General features: G+C 39.7%; 1 protein-coding gene across 1 annotated transcript in view; it reads left to right on the forward strand.

The window, feature by feature from the left end:
• The window catches only part of pcxa (pyruvate carboxylase a), a 161,294-nt gene that overhangs the window by 12,877 nt on the left and 129,247 nt on the right, over positions 1 to 19,170 (forward strand). The window contains exon 7 of the mRNA XM_053478152.1: positions 1,790 to 1,941. Coding sequence (XP_053334127.1) covers positions 1,790 to 1,941 — 152 coding nt within the window. The remainder of the gene's footprint in view (positions 1 to 1,789; positions 1,942 to 19,170) is intronic.

Consider the following 19,170-nt stretch of genomic DNA (forward strand, 5'->3'; position numbering starts at 1 on the left):
AGAAAGATTTAAAACCAGCTCTGGTTTCATCTGGCGGGTTTAATGGCTTTTACAGGGCTGTCCTTGATCCTGTACATTATAACTCTCCCTCTTAGTGTGTAGAGTGGATGACTTTTTTTTTTTTTTTTCTGAACAATTGTGCTCTCTGGCTTTGCAGATAACTAGAGGCGTCTCTCTGATGTTTCTGACAGATATTTTAGAGGCGGTAAAAAGTGCAGTTCAGTTAAAAAAGCATTGCATATGAGCAGAAACAGGGCGCATGAAGCACAAGCCTTTATAGCATTGCTTGGACAGAAGATAGTGTGTATATAAAGGAAAATGCACGGTATACAGTAACGGGAATTGAGTTCATAACTTTTTTTTTTTTATTCTCCCAGTGGGGGTTTGATCCTTCTGGTTAGAAATTTAATTTTAAATAAATTGTTTATAAAAAAAAAAGCACTCTATCTAATGGATTTTTAAAAATGAATTCTATCTAACCGCCTCAGTCATAGTAACTATCTATGTAACGGTTACGATGCTGCCCAGCCCCCCTCCCCAAAAAAAACCTCACTGTTTCAGGAGGGTTAACTTATTGGCTTGGATCCAGCAGTGAAAATGGTTAAGTGGATTTAAAATGATGGGAATTGGGTTTAAGGACCGTTTATCCTGTTTATTAAAACCTGAGAGTATTATTCAGAAAGATAAGATGGATAATACAGAATCATAAGTGAAGATCACTTAACCGGATAACTGTATTTACATAGCATTTTGATTTCACTTGTGGTGGAGGTTAAACTTCAGGCAAATATCTGCAAGTTACATTAAATCTTGTCCAGCAGCCGATTTAACACACCCGCAGTTTGACGCATGCGCAGTTCGATGTCCAAACCTTGGGGTTTATAATCTGTCCTGTAACTGCTTATAGCTTCACTTTTACTGAATGATTTCATTTATGGTGCAGGTTTAACGTCGGGCAAACGCCTAAGGACGAGCGAGGTTTTCTTAAATTCTGTCCAGACAATTTTGTGTGATGCTGTAACAAAATCCGTCTAGACTAACACAGTTTTGAGAATTTTTTTTAAACTACTTTAACTTGTACAGATTTTTGTTTTGCATAATGCAGCTTGCATCTTTATGAACGTACACCACACGAGGGCGCTCTTGCAGTTAAGGTGGTTTTTGGTACTGGACGTTATATTGTTAGCGTTTTGAAAAGGATGGAGAGAGACGAGCTGTATTTTGAAGGATTTATTTGAGGAACAACTCGTCATACAGTATAATGAATCATATAGCATATTGATTCGTAAAGCATATTTTTCAGATTACGAGTTTTCCATCTCTTTAGCAAGAGGTGGCCGTGGTAGAATTGTGTTTTGATAAAACATGTCACTGAACTGTGTGTTAGATGCAAACGTAATGTCCATCTTGTAAAAATGCCTGGAACATTAATGTGGCCTTAACAGCAGTGAGCATACGGTATGTTCGTATTTTCAGGTTCAGTGCGAAAGTAATGCAAAAGTGTCCGTAAGTTTTTATGACCCCATCAACGGCGGTTCACGTACCAATGTCTGTAGGAAGGGACGACATAACATAGTCTCAGACAGATTCCTTTTTGCAGGAATCAGGATTATTTGCATCTAGGCAGATCGCTTGTCACTGATGTCGTATTTGTTAATGCCCATGTCGGTTAAATTAAAGCGTACCCCCTCTTTTTTGGATTACTTTCGGTACAGCCCTCGTGTGTGTGTGTATATACTCCGTAACGGCACAGTCTCTAAAATGTACCGTCGCATCTTGTGCTCTGCAGGGGATAAATACGGGAACGTGATTCACCTGTACGAGAGGGACTGCTCTATCCAGAGGAGACACCAGAAGGTGGTGGAGATCGCGCCAGCCTCACAGCTCGACCCCCATCTCAGAGACAGACTGACGGCCGACTCGGTCAACTTGGCCAAACAGGTATTGCAAAACGCCTCTGCACACACACACACACGCGCGCGCATTGTTTTTACTCCAAACAAGACGTGACGCAACACCAGATAAGTGCATGACAGACCTGCTAAGCTAATATTTAAGTACACCCACACAGAGATGAAAACACTTAGCACTCTAAATGTCCTTGTAGTGATGTTATGTAAGACCCCTCACACACCTCCTACAAGCATTTTATGCCTTTTTTTTGTTTTGTTTTTTTCCTTAACCCCTGTAAAGGCCACCTTTTTGTTTGCTGTGACAAAAACTGAGTCACTCTTCCTGCATCTGTCTGCTCTTTATGCTTTCTTTTTAATGAAAAAGTTTTTGCGCTTACACTTTTTTTTTTCTTTGTTCTACTGATCATTTGATTTTTTTTTTTATATGCTTTTTATTTTATTGACCATAAAAAGGCTTTTTGAAGCACTAACACTTTTGAAGTCTAAGCCGAAGCTCGTAACTAAAGACTTGAGTAATCATCATTGATTATTTTTCTTTTTATGTTCATAAGCTGTTTTATACTCGGCGTAAATAACCACACACTCGGGTTCTACTGTTGTACAAGAAGCTGATTTGTTTGATTGCTGTAGAGATCCTCTACTGCCATTAGTGTTTAAAGTCCCCACTACAGAGCAATGCACTTTATTCATCAGACTTTTATTGAATTCAGTAGAAACCTAACCACTAGAAATGGCATTTCATATTTTATAACCATCTGATGAAATAAATCGTCATACAGACTTTTAAAGTTGGCTTTGATTGAGGAAGAATTGATGCAGTCGTTCAGGGAGTGGAACGGCAGATCCTTAAAAACTGATGGATAAGTTGTCTGTCTGGCACTGTACACACAATCATTCACCGACATGCCTTGCACATTACAGGAACTTCCCTGGGAGTTATTGCTACAATCCCCTGTACAGTCGTATCCACCTGTTCTGACCTCAATTTCAGCCATTTCCACATTTTTGACCCAGTAAAGGTGTTCCTGAGAGGCCAGTGTTTCAGACATGAATCGGGCAGTCTGATCAAGGAGGCTCCGGTGTACAGGGATCCAAAAATATCCCAGCACTAGTGATGGTGTATCAGGGGATTAAATGGTGAAATAAATGGCTGTCATAACTGTTTTTTTATTTTATTTTACACAATCAAAAATCCCAACCCCGAATTCTTCCGTGAATATCGAGAGTCCCAGTTTGGCTCGAACGCATCTCGTATCTTCCCCCATGCCATGAATCATATTTGAGTAACCGAGGGATTCTTTTATAAATCCATTCCATGTTGAAGTTTGCTTAGTTGTCACGCACTATATATATATATATATATATATATATATATATATATATATATATATATATATATATATAACGTTTATATGCAATGTCCGTTATATACACCAGATGGCACTGCTGCGATGTCGTAACAGTCGGGCGTCAGGATCAAAGTGCTTAGTCCGTACCGGCTGCTGATGAGAGACCGAATCAAGATGTGTGGCCGAGCTTTTCTCGAACAATGTGTGCAATGAATCGACATTGATTGTCATTACTCGCAGAGATCAGAATCCGATTATCCTGTGACTAAGAAAGCTTTCTAACCAAGATCTGAAAGACTGTCTGGCGTGTGCCGTGCTGCCACATGGCTGCTCTCTGATACTGATTTGTTCATTAGATACGGTGCACTGGACCAGCTCGCTGAACTAATTGCTCTTTATTTTGCCAACAGCACGTCAGTACCTACCTGCGTCACTTAATCTGGTCTAGACACGCCCAGTAGTAGATGCATTTCTACTACATGCGCACAAACACGACACACACATGCTTAATTTCCCCATGTTGCTTTTTATTTAAGTACCGCTCCATGTTTTTGGTTCTCTATAGTGCTCTATGATTTGTGTTCGAGTCTGAAGTCATCACTTAAATGCAATGCACTATAGATGGGAAATGGTCTTTTTGTATTGGTGTTTTATTAAAATATGTTGCTAAGACTTGGGCAAAAGAAGAAGAAAAAAAAAGTATAGTATAGTCAATGTGATTGATTAGAATTCTTCTTTCTTCCAAATGGCTGTTTTTAGGTTGAGACGTGGTGTTCCAGGATTTATGGTGGTTTGTGTGTTATAGGATTCTTCCTCATATGGAGTGCCAGCTAGTACATATGCGCCAGGGCCATTTAAAAAGGAGAATGCATGCACACAGACGACCTGCAAAATGTAATGGGATTCAGGGTATAATAAAATTATAACTCATCCTAATGGAATGTATCGTATTGCTTTAAGAACTTTGCCGTATACTTCTTTGAGTTTTTTTTTTTTTTTTTCATCTGCTTTACTCAACATCAAATGAGCAAAACTTGCATCTGGTAATGTGTCAAAGCACTTGCCTTGAAATCGATTTTGCAAAAGCGGGAATATGAGCTTTTTTTTTTGACGACGTGTAAAGAGAAATACGCGCACGTTTTTGGCTATCGGATTTGGCTGAAAGTCATATTTCGGTCCACCCCCCCCTTCTGCATGGAAATGGATTCCTAAACACTCCTTGGCCGTCTGCCCGGCTTGGGACTGGAAGAGCTTTCGTGATCGTCTTCCCATGACACTAGTGTTGTAAATGAATCCTGCCATTATCTTGGAGCTTGACGTTAACAAAACATTGAATATACAGTAGCCTTGTTACCATAAATGATCGATACTATAGGGGCAGTGATTGCACGACTAAAATAAAGCCCACTTGCGTATTGAGTTGCAAAACCCGAGCGTTAAACTTTTGCTTCAAATCGATTTGCTTGCATAAGGATGAGATTTTACAGAACATCAGACTTCAGCTTAGGAAACATGGCGAGAACTAAACAAGACACAGATGATGAAGCTTCTTAAGAACCTTTCCTTTAGAATAGAAATTTCTTGCTATTTAATCATTATACACGTGTGTGTGTGTATATATATATATTGTTGTCTGGAGTTCTTAAGGGCCAGTATTGGAACATTATCAAAAAAAGGTTCAACAATCAACAGCGCTCGTTATGGTGAGACGTCTATTAAAGAGCCGAAGCCTAAACTTCAGATTAAACGCAGAGGGCTGCTGTGCGAGGACGTTATCACCTTGTATGACGATGCACGTCCGCGCACTTTTGCCCACACTGACGCTTTACTTTGAGATGTTAAAGCATCCTCCCTATAGTCCTGATCTGGTTTGGTCAGACTTTTGTTTGGTCCCCTGACAGCAGCCCTACAAGTATGAAGGTTCACTTGTGATGAAGTGAAGACTGCAGTGCATTCGTGGCTCGCAGCTTAATTGGATAAAACAAATTCTGCAACTAGAGTACAGATTTGTTTTTTATTTTTTATTTTTTTTACTCCTTGTATATACGCAAACAAAATGGCTAAAAATGGAGCTAAATGTAAAGTATTCACCATATAAGTGGGTAGTAAACTGCTTTGAGGATGTGAGATTGTGTTGATCATGCAAAAACAGGCTTGAGGCTTAAACTGAGCATGGATCGATATGCAATTTATTAGAGGATGACTGTTGGCTTTGAAACGGCGCTCGTTGTGATACATTTTGTCTTACTTGGCTTCAGATTCCAAATTACATTTGGCTTAATGCAGATGGATAACTGGAATTACTCTTCTGGCATATTAACTCCTTGATTTCTCCTGGTCTGAGATCATCTATTTGGATGAGCAATTCAACAGGTTTTGCACAGATGCTATTCCCCTACCCATGTCATGGGGCATTCGCCCATCAATGACTGATGCCAGCCAGGGAGGGTGAAAATGGTCACATGCTTTGTTGGATGTGACTCCAATTGCCCTTTTTTCCTTGAACTGCTGCCGACACTGTGTTGGAGAGCAGTGTAACACACTCAAAGAAGAGCAGGGTCTGGCCCTTCCGCTTGTATGAACTTGCGGATGCCCATGCATATCTGATTGTTGCATGAGAGCGATCGTTCCGCATCCTCGCCAACCACTTTTCATTGAGCCACTCGAGAGCCTGGGCTCGACATTTTGTGCTGCAACAAGGATAAGGATGGAATTGGGACATTTGGGAGGGAATTGGGGTGTTTCCAGATTCAATGTCATGCATAATCATAGATTCTTTAAAGGTAAAAAGGTCAGGGGTGGACGGATGATTAATTTATTACCTAGACCACTATGTAAGTAAAAGCTCCACGGTGGTGCCTAGTCCAGAGTTTTAGTTGACCACGCTGACGGTTACAAAATGGTAAATGTACTGCAACAAGATATGATCAGTCATCTACTTACTGTAAGTACAGTATGTACCTAAAGTTGTTCATCATTAAAAATATGGACATTGCGTTTGTTTGAGATAAAATGTGATAAATTCATTGACTAATTTTTTTGCCATGAATTGATGTATTCCATTCTTTCATCACACTTAACAGATGCGATCATACCTTCCATGTACCTGCATGTTTTTAATCATAAAAGGTGGTGGATTTTGGGACGCTTTTCTGCTCATCACGGTTGTGATGTGGTTATAAAAGTGAACATACTGGCTTGAGTTTGGTTCACACCATCAAGGAATCAAGGCCATGTTGAAGACCCCAAAGTTGTCATGGCCAACATCACAGGGTCTGATCTGAACATCAACTAAATTACTTATTTGCATGACTTTTTGCATTGTTTTCCTGCAATGATTGGAAAATTGTTTTGCAGTGATGACTAAAACCCAGGCTGCTTTATTATTATTTTTATTCCCTGTTTGTGGAACATATTTATCCATTGTGTGGCTTATCATTAGAAAGTGCTTGTCCGTTACCCTAGAGATGATGGGACATTTGATGATGTTGGGACATTTTAGGCTTTCGTATGCATTAAAACTAGGGCCATCAATACTAACGTGTTGATGCATGTGAAGTAAAATTTTAACACATTACATTATTATATATATTTTAATGCAACTTAATCATATGACCAAGTTGGACCCTAATGGCTTCCCATAAACAGTTTACCCGGCTATGTGGTGATGGCACATTAGGTGTGGGTAATAAGATGACTGGTTTTATCTAAACTTCCATCTAGTTTTAATTTTTTTTTATAATGAAACATGCCGTTCAGCACGTTTGATGTTTCTTCAAAGTTGTGTGCTCGAGCTACCTTCAAAGGGAACCATTTTAACAAATTCCCTAAATGTAAGCCTTGGAAGTGGTGGCTCAGGAGGCTAAGCCTCGAGGAATAGGGTTTGAGCCCCACCGTTGGTGGGTTTGCCTCACCCCATGCTACCCAGCCACTGGTCCCATTTAAGAGATTTTTATTTTACATTAACATTTGTTAATTTGAAAGGAAAGATGTATAAAACTGCATATTCTGGTTCCTCTAACCAGTTGCATGCATTTCTCTATTCTAACATTGCACATTTATTATACAAGTAAATTTAAGTATTTTAATATGGTAAATTTAGTAATCACAGATTATAACTTATTACCTAGATCAATTCTGAATTGATTGACTGCACTAATTAAATATGTGCACGCTCAATAATTCAGTGCTTAACATGGGTTTTAATCATTTTAAATAATGGGTGTATGCGAAATGAAGAGCGATAGGATTAGTCATCCTTTTTAAAATTCTTGAAAGTTTGTGAAACATTTGTTTGTTCTGCGTGTGCACGTTGCACTTGTTTAAAGTAAAAAAAAAAAAAAAAAAAGAAATAAATCATTTTAAAGAGCTGTTGTGCCTGCCACTTATGAAAAGCCCTTTCAGAATCTATTGGATGAGTCACATCGAAATGCGTCGCTTAATGTTGCCCATTTAATGTTTGCAGCCGATTTCTGGTAATCGTCTAATGATCAGTAAATGAAGCTTACGTAACGTGAAAATGTCAATGCATTACGCTTTTTGGGGGGAGAATTGCTGTTGTAAAGCCACTCTTGACAGGAAGAATTCATTAACTATGGACTGAAGGGGCTTCTCATGAGCAGGAGGCTCAAGGACGGTGGCTTTTCATAGCGGAGTCCTTGCAATTGTATGTGCTACTTTTAATGGGCTTCCTATTCCTCATTTAATCAGCTCATTTAGATTTCCTTTTTTTTTTTTTTTTTCCCGGCCATGTGGAAACGGCACGGTCTGTAGCATTTATTGAACATCTCAGTTCACTCGGGGACAGATGCAAAGATTGTTTATGCCTCATTTTCCAGACCGTAGGTCACACCAGAACGAAAGGTTCATTTTATGGATTAACACTTTGTATTTTAGCACAATTTCTGGCACATGTTCGTCATTTCCAGTAAAAAAAATAACTCAAACCCTTCTGCTTATCTTCTCCTAGTTTGCAGCATTTTATATAGTGTATTACAGCAGGTATGGCAATTACACACACTTTTGCATTAATTAATACACAACCTTACCAAAAAAAACAAATGACTGACCAGCCTAGGGGTATTATTTTATTATACGTCTTATGTTGATGCAATCAAGAAATGAAATGCAGCTCTAAATTGAAGCTTTTAAATGTTGGAATGTAACCATGACAATAATCTCCATCGTTTTCTTTAAGCCATATTGCAGTGTTTTTACTTATGGCATTTTTAATTATTGTGACAGGAATTATGTGTTCGCTTTAGTACAAGGTAATGATTTTAATTAAACGCAACAAGGCCGAGAACGTAACCAGTGCGACGTGTGAGGAGGTAGACTGTTGGTTTGTGTTGGAGAGTCTGTGCTGTGAATGTAGGTAAGCACACGCGCAACAGTAAATTAATGCGGAATTTTAATCACACATGCATAGCTTTCCGTGACATTTCACATATGCTGGTGAATTACGAGCAAGATATGAATGGCATCTCTGTTTATGGAGCTGTAGGTGCAGAGCAGACTCGTGATTTGGGGAACGTGCAGAAGAGGACAATTTGTACGTTTCGTAAATGCATGTGTATATAGAAAGTGAAGATATGAATGCATAGTTTAATACTCCTAATCATTTGAATGCGCTCGGTTAATAAGTTGTGTACTGTGTTTATATAACATTTAAGCAGCTGTGTTTCCGGTCTCTTAAAAAAACAAAACAAACAAAACAAAAAACATGTAATGCAAGTATTACATTTAGAAAATGTATATACAGTTGGCTTCATGAGTACCGTAGGCAGTGATGCAACATTCATAACTGCATCTGTACATCATGATGGAATTTAAATGCAGCAGTCAAGTTTTTTACAGATTTAAAAGTATCTGGACAACCTAACATCCCTTTTTTTTTTTTTTTTTTTAAATACTGGAATTTCTTTCCAGGTTTCTTCCTGTTGCCATTTTGGGGATATCTTTTTTTTTTTTTTTTTTTTTTTCACCGTTGCCCTGATTTATACACATTTGAACTCCTTTCCATAATTTTCTTTGATTCTGTAAAGCTGCTTTGCAACAGTGTCTTAAGGCTGCTAATTAAAATTTATTCGTTTTATAGCACTTAAGTGTTCATGACTGGTGGGCTTAGTGGTTAGCACGGTCGCTTTGCACCTCAAGGTCCTGGGTTCGGTACCTGCATCAGGTCTGTGTGCATAGTGTTTACATGTTCTCCCCGTGCTTGGTGGGTTTCCTCTCCGTTCTCAGGTTTCCTCCCACAGTCCAAAAACATGCAGATTTGGCTAATTGCTATTCCCCAAGTGCCTGTAATGTGTGCCCTGCAATGGATTGGCACCCTGTCCAAGGTGTACCCTGCCTCATGCCCAGAGGTTCCAAGCCCCTTGTGATGCTGAAAACGGGACAAAGCAGTTTAGGTGACTCCACAAAGTTTGACAGATAATGTGGTATTCTTTTGAGCATGAGACTGTTCTTTTCTTTTGATTTTCATTTATATTAATCCTGTTTCAGTACTGGAAAGGCTTATTAGATGTTTTATAGCAACGTCTTAATCTGAGTGGTGCACGTTTTAAGGTTGGCTGTCTGTCGTGAAATAAGTAAATAAACAAGTTAAATCCAATGTCTCTTGATGGTGGACCTCGACAATGATGCACTTGGCTGTAATTTTCTAATGTAATATTTTTATTAGAGGTCTAACCAAATTCCACACTTCAATCACATCCTGATTGATATATTTCAAGTCTATTGAGGTCCTATAGGGAGGAAAATGATCGATGTCACGGTCAATAAAGTCAGCGATCTGACTCTATTTAAAAAAAAAAATTAAAAATTTGCACTCGCACAATCTTCCCTGTTTATTGATTAGCTCTGAGTAACACCTCTCCATTAACACTCTTGCGTGTAGCGGCACAAGAGAGCGCGAGTACACGCGCATGTGTTTTTCATAAGTGCGAAACGAGGGGATTTGGAGAGACTGTGAGAAAGCGATGAAATTCCTCCCCATCTGTTCCGTCATATGGCACAGGAGAGGGAAGAGGAAAGTTAGACTAGAGTTGGTCAGGCTTTGCAGAGACAGTGTTCAGACAGTCGGAGCCTCTCTAGCATTTTATTCAGCGCTGTTCCTCATAATCCCTTCCATTACTAACAATCTGGGTTCAGCATTCTTCAGGCGAATTACTCATCGCTGGTGTCATGGTTCGATGACTGAAGCTTTATTTCATAGTTTACAAAGGCAGCAAGTAGCATTATATCTACAAAAGCAGTTAAATGCGTTCTAAATACCAAGGCGAAAAGCCTTAAAGGTACATTCCTTCACTGTGATGGCTGTTCTTTCAGGGGAATATCAAGCGATTAGCTTTTGGATGCTAAACACGTCCGCATGGCAGGTTAACCATGATTGTGCTCGACACCAAATGTGACTTTTATTAGTTACTTGCAATTGTTCCAGAACCGTTGTCTTGGTCTGGAATCCCAATACTTCACACTGCCGTTTAATTTTTAGCTTTATTTACTTAGAAAATTAGACAAATGCGTAATTTTCCCAATATGATCTACTCGCTTTTTTTTTGCGATGCACATCGTTCATTTGTCGTTTGCTTTCGGGTTCCCTTCCTAAGTGTGTGGACATGCAGGTTCACAACGCCCTCGGATAACAGTTTAATCTGAAGTTAAGGCTTCAGCTCTTTAACAAGCACTGTTAATGGTTGAACTTTTTTCCTGATAATGTTCCAATACTGGCTCTTAAGAATCCCCCAAAAACCTGTAAACAATTTTCTAGCTGATGGTCGAGTTTTGAACCTTGTCTTTTGGCGAATGAGTGTTTCCTTCCATACGTGTTTCTGTTTATCTCTTCCTGAAATTTTCATTACCAGACGTAACGCGAATCGCTGCTTCTCATCTTTTTGCGCATCTGTTTTTGCTCGCACCGCAGTTACAAACCTGACGTAACGCGTTCCCACCTGCACATCAGGGACTGGGGAGATGGCAGCCTTGAACGAAAAGTGATGATGACGGTGCAGCAGTCAAACTTTTAAATATAACGGGAGTGTATATAATTTTTTTTTTTTTTTTTTTTTACTTAAGGCCATCCCTCATTCCTATGTACACATCTTTTACACCCAACCCGGTGCAGCCAGAGTCAGCATTTGTGAAGCACTTAGTTTCGAGTCGACTTGGCTATTCATCTGTTTGAGGGCCAAGTTCTAACGCGGGAAACTTGGAGAATCATTCTTCTGCTGATTTATGAGGACTGACTTTATGCATCTTTGGTGTCCTGTTTATCTTTGTAATAAAGGAATTTATCAGCTTGATTCATTATGGACAGGCAGCCGATCAAACAAATCAGAGGTTGTGATTACAGACCTGTCCAAGAGCAATCGGCATCAAGACTCGTCCATGTCCACAGTGATGCTCAATCATGAAGTGCTGCCAGTGGATGGTTCGAGTTTTATTGCGTTTCTCGTCTTCTCAGAGGAGAATTATCTGACCATGCTGGGTTCTAGGGAGGGTCTCTATTAAAAACATTGAGATCCATGTAAACACGAACAAGCATTCTGGGGCATAACACGATTTTCTCTGCCATATAATACAGCTGTGTTGAGATTATGGCTTAACCCAGTGATTCTCAGCTTTAATTGTTTTTTCCCTTTTTATTTATTGATTTATTTTTCTTTTCCTTTGGAGCACGCTTCGCTTGTATTGAAGAAAAACTGAGCCCCCTTGCAGTGACCCTGCCAGGCTGAGCCCAGCCCGTATATGCTGAACAAAATGAATTGTACTGCAGATGTGTAATTATTCTCCTGACATAATTGTATAAGGACATATGCATTTGGCTTAATTTTTTTTTTTATTACTGGAATGACTTGTCCGAGCCAAAACTGTCAGTCCATTGGTTTTCTACTGTGGATTGAATGGGAGATGCATTAATGTTTGTAATTAATCTAAAATCTTTCTTTTGCTGAATCTCAAATTGGTGCATATTTGCTTAAATTTAAGTATTAATTAAGAAAATGCATGAGGATGGGATGGTACGCAAAACTGATTTTTTGTTAAGTTTTAATTTTTTTTCAAGCATTAATGGAAATATGAATGCACAGTATTTGTCTGAAGATCCTCAGTTTGCAGGTGCGAGTTAAGTTTTGCCAACTGCACTACTTTCTTACACTGTACTATTGCTCTTTTACTTTCTTGTTTTTACTGCCTTTAAAACATTTCGGAGGCACCATGAAAACTCCTTAATGTTTCTGTAATTAAGCCCCTTTTCAATAAATAAAGTATAGAAAATTTCCAAGTACATGCTTACGAAGCAGTCATTAAATGGTTATCTTTAATGCTAAATGCTTCTGAACACATTGTGCTTTTGTGCATCACATCAGTGCCATTAGATTAAATCTCGCAACGCTATACACGCTGATGTTCCTGTAATGTTCCTCAGTAACTAAAATGAGGAATGCATTAGATCCCCCCCTTTATTTGTTCTCTATGAATTACAAAAATCTCCTGACTGTTTTTGACCTAAACATTTACTTAATTTAAAATCTCTGCTTGATTTGGTCAGCATCACAAGAGGCAATGATCCCCACAATGTCCGTCCTTTTTGTTTTTCTATTCTAACAAGCCAGTAAGACTTTCCCCCTAAAGTGACATCATATATGAGGAACCCCTCCCCCAGCTTGATGGTGGAGCATAGCTCAGCAGTAGCTTATGTACATACACTGAAAGTGTACATATGGGAGAGGAGTAAAAGTGTAACGTACATCAGCTAGAACTTAAACACACTTCTAAGATGCGTGTTAAAAAATTGCTATGATATGGAACCTTTTAAAGTAGCCAGTAATTAGCTGCAGTCTATCTTTGTTCACCTTCAGCATGGCAGGAAATGATTTTCTCTAAATGCATGTCAGAACAACGACTCCCACATTGAGTTCAGCATTGGCTCATGTTGAGTTGGTGACTGGGATTCATGTTGTGAGAGTCTGGTTACTTCGTGGCTGGAAGAAGACGGTCCATCATTAGTCTTCTAAATAATTAGTGCTGGACTGCAAGTTTGGACTGGATTGCCAGTTTGGGATCTAGCTGACTGGGTATCTCTGTGTGAGAGATGTTACACACAGACTTCATCAGGTTTCATCATCTGCTCGATCAGAGGAAGCATGTTTAATTAAAGGAATTGGCCACAAGAGTGTGTTACAGTGATTTTTATCACACGTGAGGGTGCTCTTGGGTACAATGCCCTAGCTCTGCTTGTGGGTATTTGTACCCGGTTCATGATTTTAATCAAACCCTCTTTTTTTTAATGAATTACTGGATGGATGTATGCACACACAGATGGTCATGCTGCATGTATGCATATATCTCACAAGGTCATATTATAGTGTGTATTTAAGCAAAAAAAAAATTTTTTTCCTCCTGATTTTAATTTTTCCCCCAAAACTGCTCACGCTATGTCTGAGCTGCTCAGCACACTCGGAAAAAACTGCTGTCTCTGCGTTTCTGCATACATGAACTTAAAGCCACTCGCGATTAGCAGCGTTATTCTTGACAGGACAGAGATGCCATCTGTCTCACCAGAGAGGCCAATTATGCATTCTTGTCTCCCGCTATAAACGGCTATGGCATTGTCAAACGTGCGGTCCCCTACTCCAGAGCCCTTTTCAGCTCAGTTGATTATGTAATTATCTAATCACTTAGTGCTCTGGGAAAGCTTTTGTTTATCTACACCGTCCAAAAGAAGTCACACTAACATTTAATTTGACCACCTTTAGTTTTGGTTACGGTGTTGCACAGTGTGGTGTGTGTGTGTGGGGGGGGGGGGGGAATAATTTCTCCTGCTCTCAGAACCACGCTTTGACCGTTTATGTTCCGCGATATGGTTGTGGAATCGGGGAAAGAAAAAAACTCCATAGATGTAAAAACCTGGTCATTTAGGTCGGCAGCTAACTTCATTTTATTTATCAGTGGCTTCATCTGGTTTTTCTTACCCTAATGTTCCATCACCCTGGAGTAGGACTCAATCTTGCATAAGACCACATGACATTTGCCTACACAACCATTACCAATGCCTTTTTATTATATAGCACAAACATTTCCATTTTAATGCGCTGTAGAATCATAGCAAACCAGGCTGATTAATGGAGTACAACAGAAGGGTCCAGGTTCAAATCCCACAACCACAAAGTTGCCACTGTTGGGCCCTTAAGCAAGGCACTTAATCCTCAACTGCTTAAATGTATAATGAGATGAAAAATGTAAGTCGCTCTTGATAAGGGCCTCTGCCCAATGCCTAGATGTAGATCCAGCACTGGGACCTGGGAACTAAATACATCACATGTGTTCGAACACTTAGCACTCACTACTTTCTGAAGTACAGGAAAGAGGGGAGAGCAGCTGCCTGCCAAAATCCCACAGTTAAACCCGGTCATGGAAACCTGAAAACACATCTGATACTGATGACATGAGCTCTGGAGCTAACTAGCTTGAACACAAAGCTGAATCCCAAATTCTTCTCTAACATCTGATTATGGGCACTACTTGATGCATGGAACGAGGGATTGTACATCCTACACGGCGTTCTAGCTTTTCATTTGACTATTTGGGATTAACGGAATAAATGGAAATATAAACTTGGGAGATTTACACAACTGTTCATTACCTTCATGGTTTATTCTTCTCAACTTTTGGCCACATAGTACCGGAAAGAAATTTAAAGCCATGTTCACCTATTTTTTTTTATTTATTTTTTTATTTTTTTATCACAACTGTTGGCCGTTGCCACTTCCTCTCATGGTGATATTGCTTAACTGTATCCCGGCTTTCGATATGGCTCAGCCAATCAGATTTGAGAACTGAAACGAGTCCGTTAATACTTGGCCCATCGCAACTGTATTGCTTAACTACACTATATTAAAGGTGGGTTTAAGCAGGATCTCTGCGCTATGATCTTGGATTAAGAACAGTCTTTTCAGTTAGTGCTACTTCCAATTATGGGTGCTTTTGTGCCATTTTATGATTACACAGCTCTGACCCTACTCCTGCTTTTATTACTTATTCCACCGATCCTTTCCTCTGTGTCTCTCCTGCGAGCTGTGCTTTTAATTGACTTTCAGCTCTGTTATAATGATTGGTAAGACATTTGATGTTGAACAGACTCGTTTTTGAACCTCTTAGACTTAAGACCGGTCTGGGTATTTTAAATATATATATATATTTTTGTATTAAGTTTTTCGGAGAAGCATGGAAAGTGAGTACTCAAGAACCAGGCGCGTAAAAAAAGAAATGCAGCACTTGAAATCCTGCGTTTTGTCTCCGTAGTGCTGTTCAACCCAGCCGCTGTGTCCCTGTCTAGGAGGTAACTTCATTACACCGTAGCGTGGCCTGAGCAAGATGAATGTGTCACTTACGAACATAGCACCAATTATCTCAGGACTCCGTGCGTGGATGCTTTCCCAGATTTGCAGTGGTTTGTTCTGCGGGGTGGGGTAGCTTTCTCGTGGAAGTCGATTTGACATTGTCTTGCAGCTTTAGTTGCTATGGTGACAGCTGCAGCTCGCGGTCTTGGGCGCAGTTAGGGGAGCTCAGCCTTGACACGGATCCTTCAGCGCTCTTTATTCCTGACCCGAGTTCACCTCTTTTGACATGACTACTTCTTTTCTGCTTGCTTGCTTGTCTCTTGGCTGTGTGTGCTGAAGTAGGGAAGGGGGGAGATATGGTCAATGAGCAGGATTTATTTATTTTTCTTTTTTTTTAGGTAATCTTTTATCTCGTCCTCCTTTCTCTCATTTATTTGTTCAGCCTTGGTTGAACATCCTTCCATGTGACCTCCCTTGACTTTTGCGTGCTTGACTTCACCCAGAAATGTTGGTACCGTGGATGCTGTGAGGTAATTAGAAATCGTATCAAGCTGTGAAACTTGTAATTACTCATTTCCCCTGCCCCCCCTTGCCCCTTCTTATGCCTCTCTGTGGAATGCCATCTGTCCTCATTCTAGTTCTTGTCCTCACAGCCCTTTTTCTTTTTCATATCATTACTAACCCTCTCTGTTTACACACCTGTTGAATCAATTTCTGCCCTTTTACCATGGCAGCGCTACATGAGAAAATAGCATCGTCCAATCATGCATTACATATGTTTACATAAAGAATAAAGCAAAACATGGCTGGACGTACTGGTGTAGTGGGAGAAAATGTATAAATATTATTTATATACATCAATCAGCCATAACATTATGAGCACCCACTTAATATTGCGCAGGTCGCCTGTTTTTCCACTAAAACGATGATGCACAATGTTCTGACGCCTCTCCATCTAACATTTTCATTAATTTGGACCAGATTATATGATCCAGCCTTCACTCACACCCACATGCATCAGTGAGCTTTGGCCACCCCATGACACGGTCACCGCTTCACTGGTTTTCCTTCCTTAGACCTCTCTTGGTCTGTGCTGACCATGACCACTGCAGCCTAATAACATCTACAGGCCGAGACGTCTAGACGGCACAATTTGGCCCTTGTTAACGTCACTCAAATCCCTACATTTGGACAAATAGCCATGTGCTAGTCAACAAACTGCAGTCCTTGTGAAATGTTCCAAACACTTTTCCTACTGAAAGTGGACCAAGGTAGGAACCCCGTTGACCCAGGGTCATGGGTACCCAATGTTAATTGAAACACATGGGGAGCGAAGGCTGGTTGGTGTAGTCTGATTGAGCTTATTGTAGCTACTGTAGCTCAATGTTAATCCCAGTTTCAATAGAAGAGTGTCGGATCACACAGTGCTTCGCGTTATGGTGGTCATGTCACATAATCAATTCTAGTCAATGATCAGGTTAATATCGTGTCCATTTAAAGCAATCGATTTTAATGATAAACACTTTTTTTTTTTTTTTAACCCGCCGCGCACACGAGCACAACATATAATGCAGATTAACTTCACATGCTAGAGCCAAGTCTGATGATGAAATTTGTACGACATGCACAGTAACTTTGGAAGACCCAGAGTGGGACTCGGAAGCTTCATAAGTCTCGGCTGAACTTTGGAATGCATTTTTGCGCAGAACAAATATTGTGGAATTAGTCCCTGGTTACATTTTCTGGTTATTTTTTTTTCTACTTGCATTACTTGTTTCGAGTGACAAACTTAGGTCCCACAGCAGGAACATTTATGATAAAAAGACCTATTGGAATTTATTTATATGTACCTTCATGGCAACTTGTTTTTGTTTGAGAAACTTAATTCACTTGATACATAGTGTTGAGCTTGAGTGTTTGTGATTGACGATTGATTTATAGTCAGTTTAATCAGTTAACTCAAACTGATGAACGATAATGGAACCAACTCCAATCACTATTTGTATATATATTACAGAAAAGCACTATGGACACCAGAAGATGCGTTTGAGTTCTGTCCTCTATTTCTGATGCTGCCTTAAATAACTGAACAGTGTAGAGCAGGAAAACTTGACATATCAGGGCTATAAAATGGCTAATATCTTTTAGGTAACAGGATCTATGTGGTCGTAACGGTACACTCACGGATCCCGGCCCTTCTATCGAACCCTTTTTAGTTCCCTCTGTCCGTGTTGTGTATCAGAGTGAGTGACGGTGTTCTGAGCTTGGGTAGAGGGTGGGTGAGTGATCTCTGCCTCAATTGATGGGTTCCCTTTTTCAAAACTGCCAGGGTGAGAGGGTGATTTGAGGCCGTGCTGATGACAAAGTGGGGTGGTTTGGCAAAAGTTGGATCAAAAAAAAAGTTTTTAATTTTCATATTTCAGTATTATGGTGACGGGTCATGCATTAGAGCTAGTATGTTTGATTCATATCATTTAAGGCCTACACATGAATAAATACAAAATGTATGCATATATATGTGTATGTGTGTGTGTGTGTGTGTGTGTGTATAAATATTTGGAAATACTCATACATGTGGAATTTTTATATTTTTTTCCCCCAATACTCTTCATGCGTAATGTTTTACATAACGGAAAAAAAGAGAACTTTTGGGGAAACTCCTGCTTTTTAATTTATTTTTTGCATTAAAAAAAAAAAAAAAAGATGCATCAGAACAGGGTGTTGGTGTATGCACCGTGTATTGTTTGACGGCAGTGTGTGACTTATTTATTTATTTTATCCCCCCCACTCCTCTCCAGGATTATGATTGGCCAATATGGCTGCACAGTTGCTCATTTCACTACCTGCTGGTTTGGCATGTTTTGACGGCGTGTTTTTGCAATTCCATGCAAATTTAAGTAGGGGGGAAAAATTGACACAAAGCATAAAGGTTTATATAAGAATAATAAGCGAAGTGTCGCTTTAACACAGCAAATATAATCGTGTGGCTTTAACAGAATTGTAATAAATTTTTTTTGGTATCTATTTAATGAGCTTCATGGAAGGATCATCGTTATGTGTTTGAGTACTAAGGCTTGTAAAGTTTGCATAGTCTTGAGAGACAGATGAGGTTTTTGTTTCTCTGTTGGAAAAAAAAAGTTGCATTTTACTTCAAATCAAAGGAAATTGTAGTGTATTGTTTTAGTATGAAAGCACGTGCTGTTTTATTCTTTTCATATTTCTCACCCCTGCTGAAAGAGTTTGGCAAGTAAATGCGCTTTTGTAATAAACCTTAGAGAAAGGAAAGCCATCATTCCTTCCCTGATCTCTACAGCATTGCCCATTCTGTCAACTTGTGACCTCTTGACAGTGGATCAGGGGCCCTTTTTATAGACTATTGGTTTTGCAGAGCGAGTAGGCTGTGGAAATATTTCTCATCTGGAAACGCAGGTTAATAATTGAATCGCGTGAGACGGCGGGCTGTATGAGGCAGAGCGGTTCTGCTGCACCTGCAAAATCACACCAAGCTCGCAATTAACAGCACTGGATGGTTATCTGGCCCATTTTAATCGCCAACCCCCCCCCCCC

The sequence above is a fragment of the Clarias gariepinus genome, chromosome 19 (genome assembly GCF_024256425.1).
Source record: "Clarias gariepinus isolate MV-2021 ecotype Netherlands chromosome 19, CGAR_prim_01v2, whole genome shotgun sequence".
In the NCBI taxonomy this organism is placed as follows: domain Eukaryota; kingdom Metazoa; phylum Chordata; class Actinopteri; order Siluriformes; family Clariidae; genus Clarias; species Clarias gariepinus.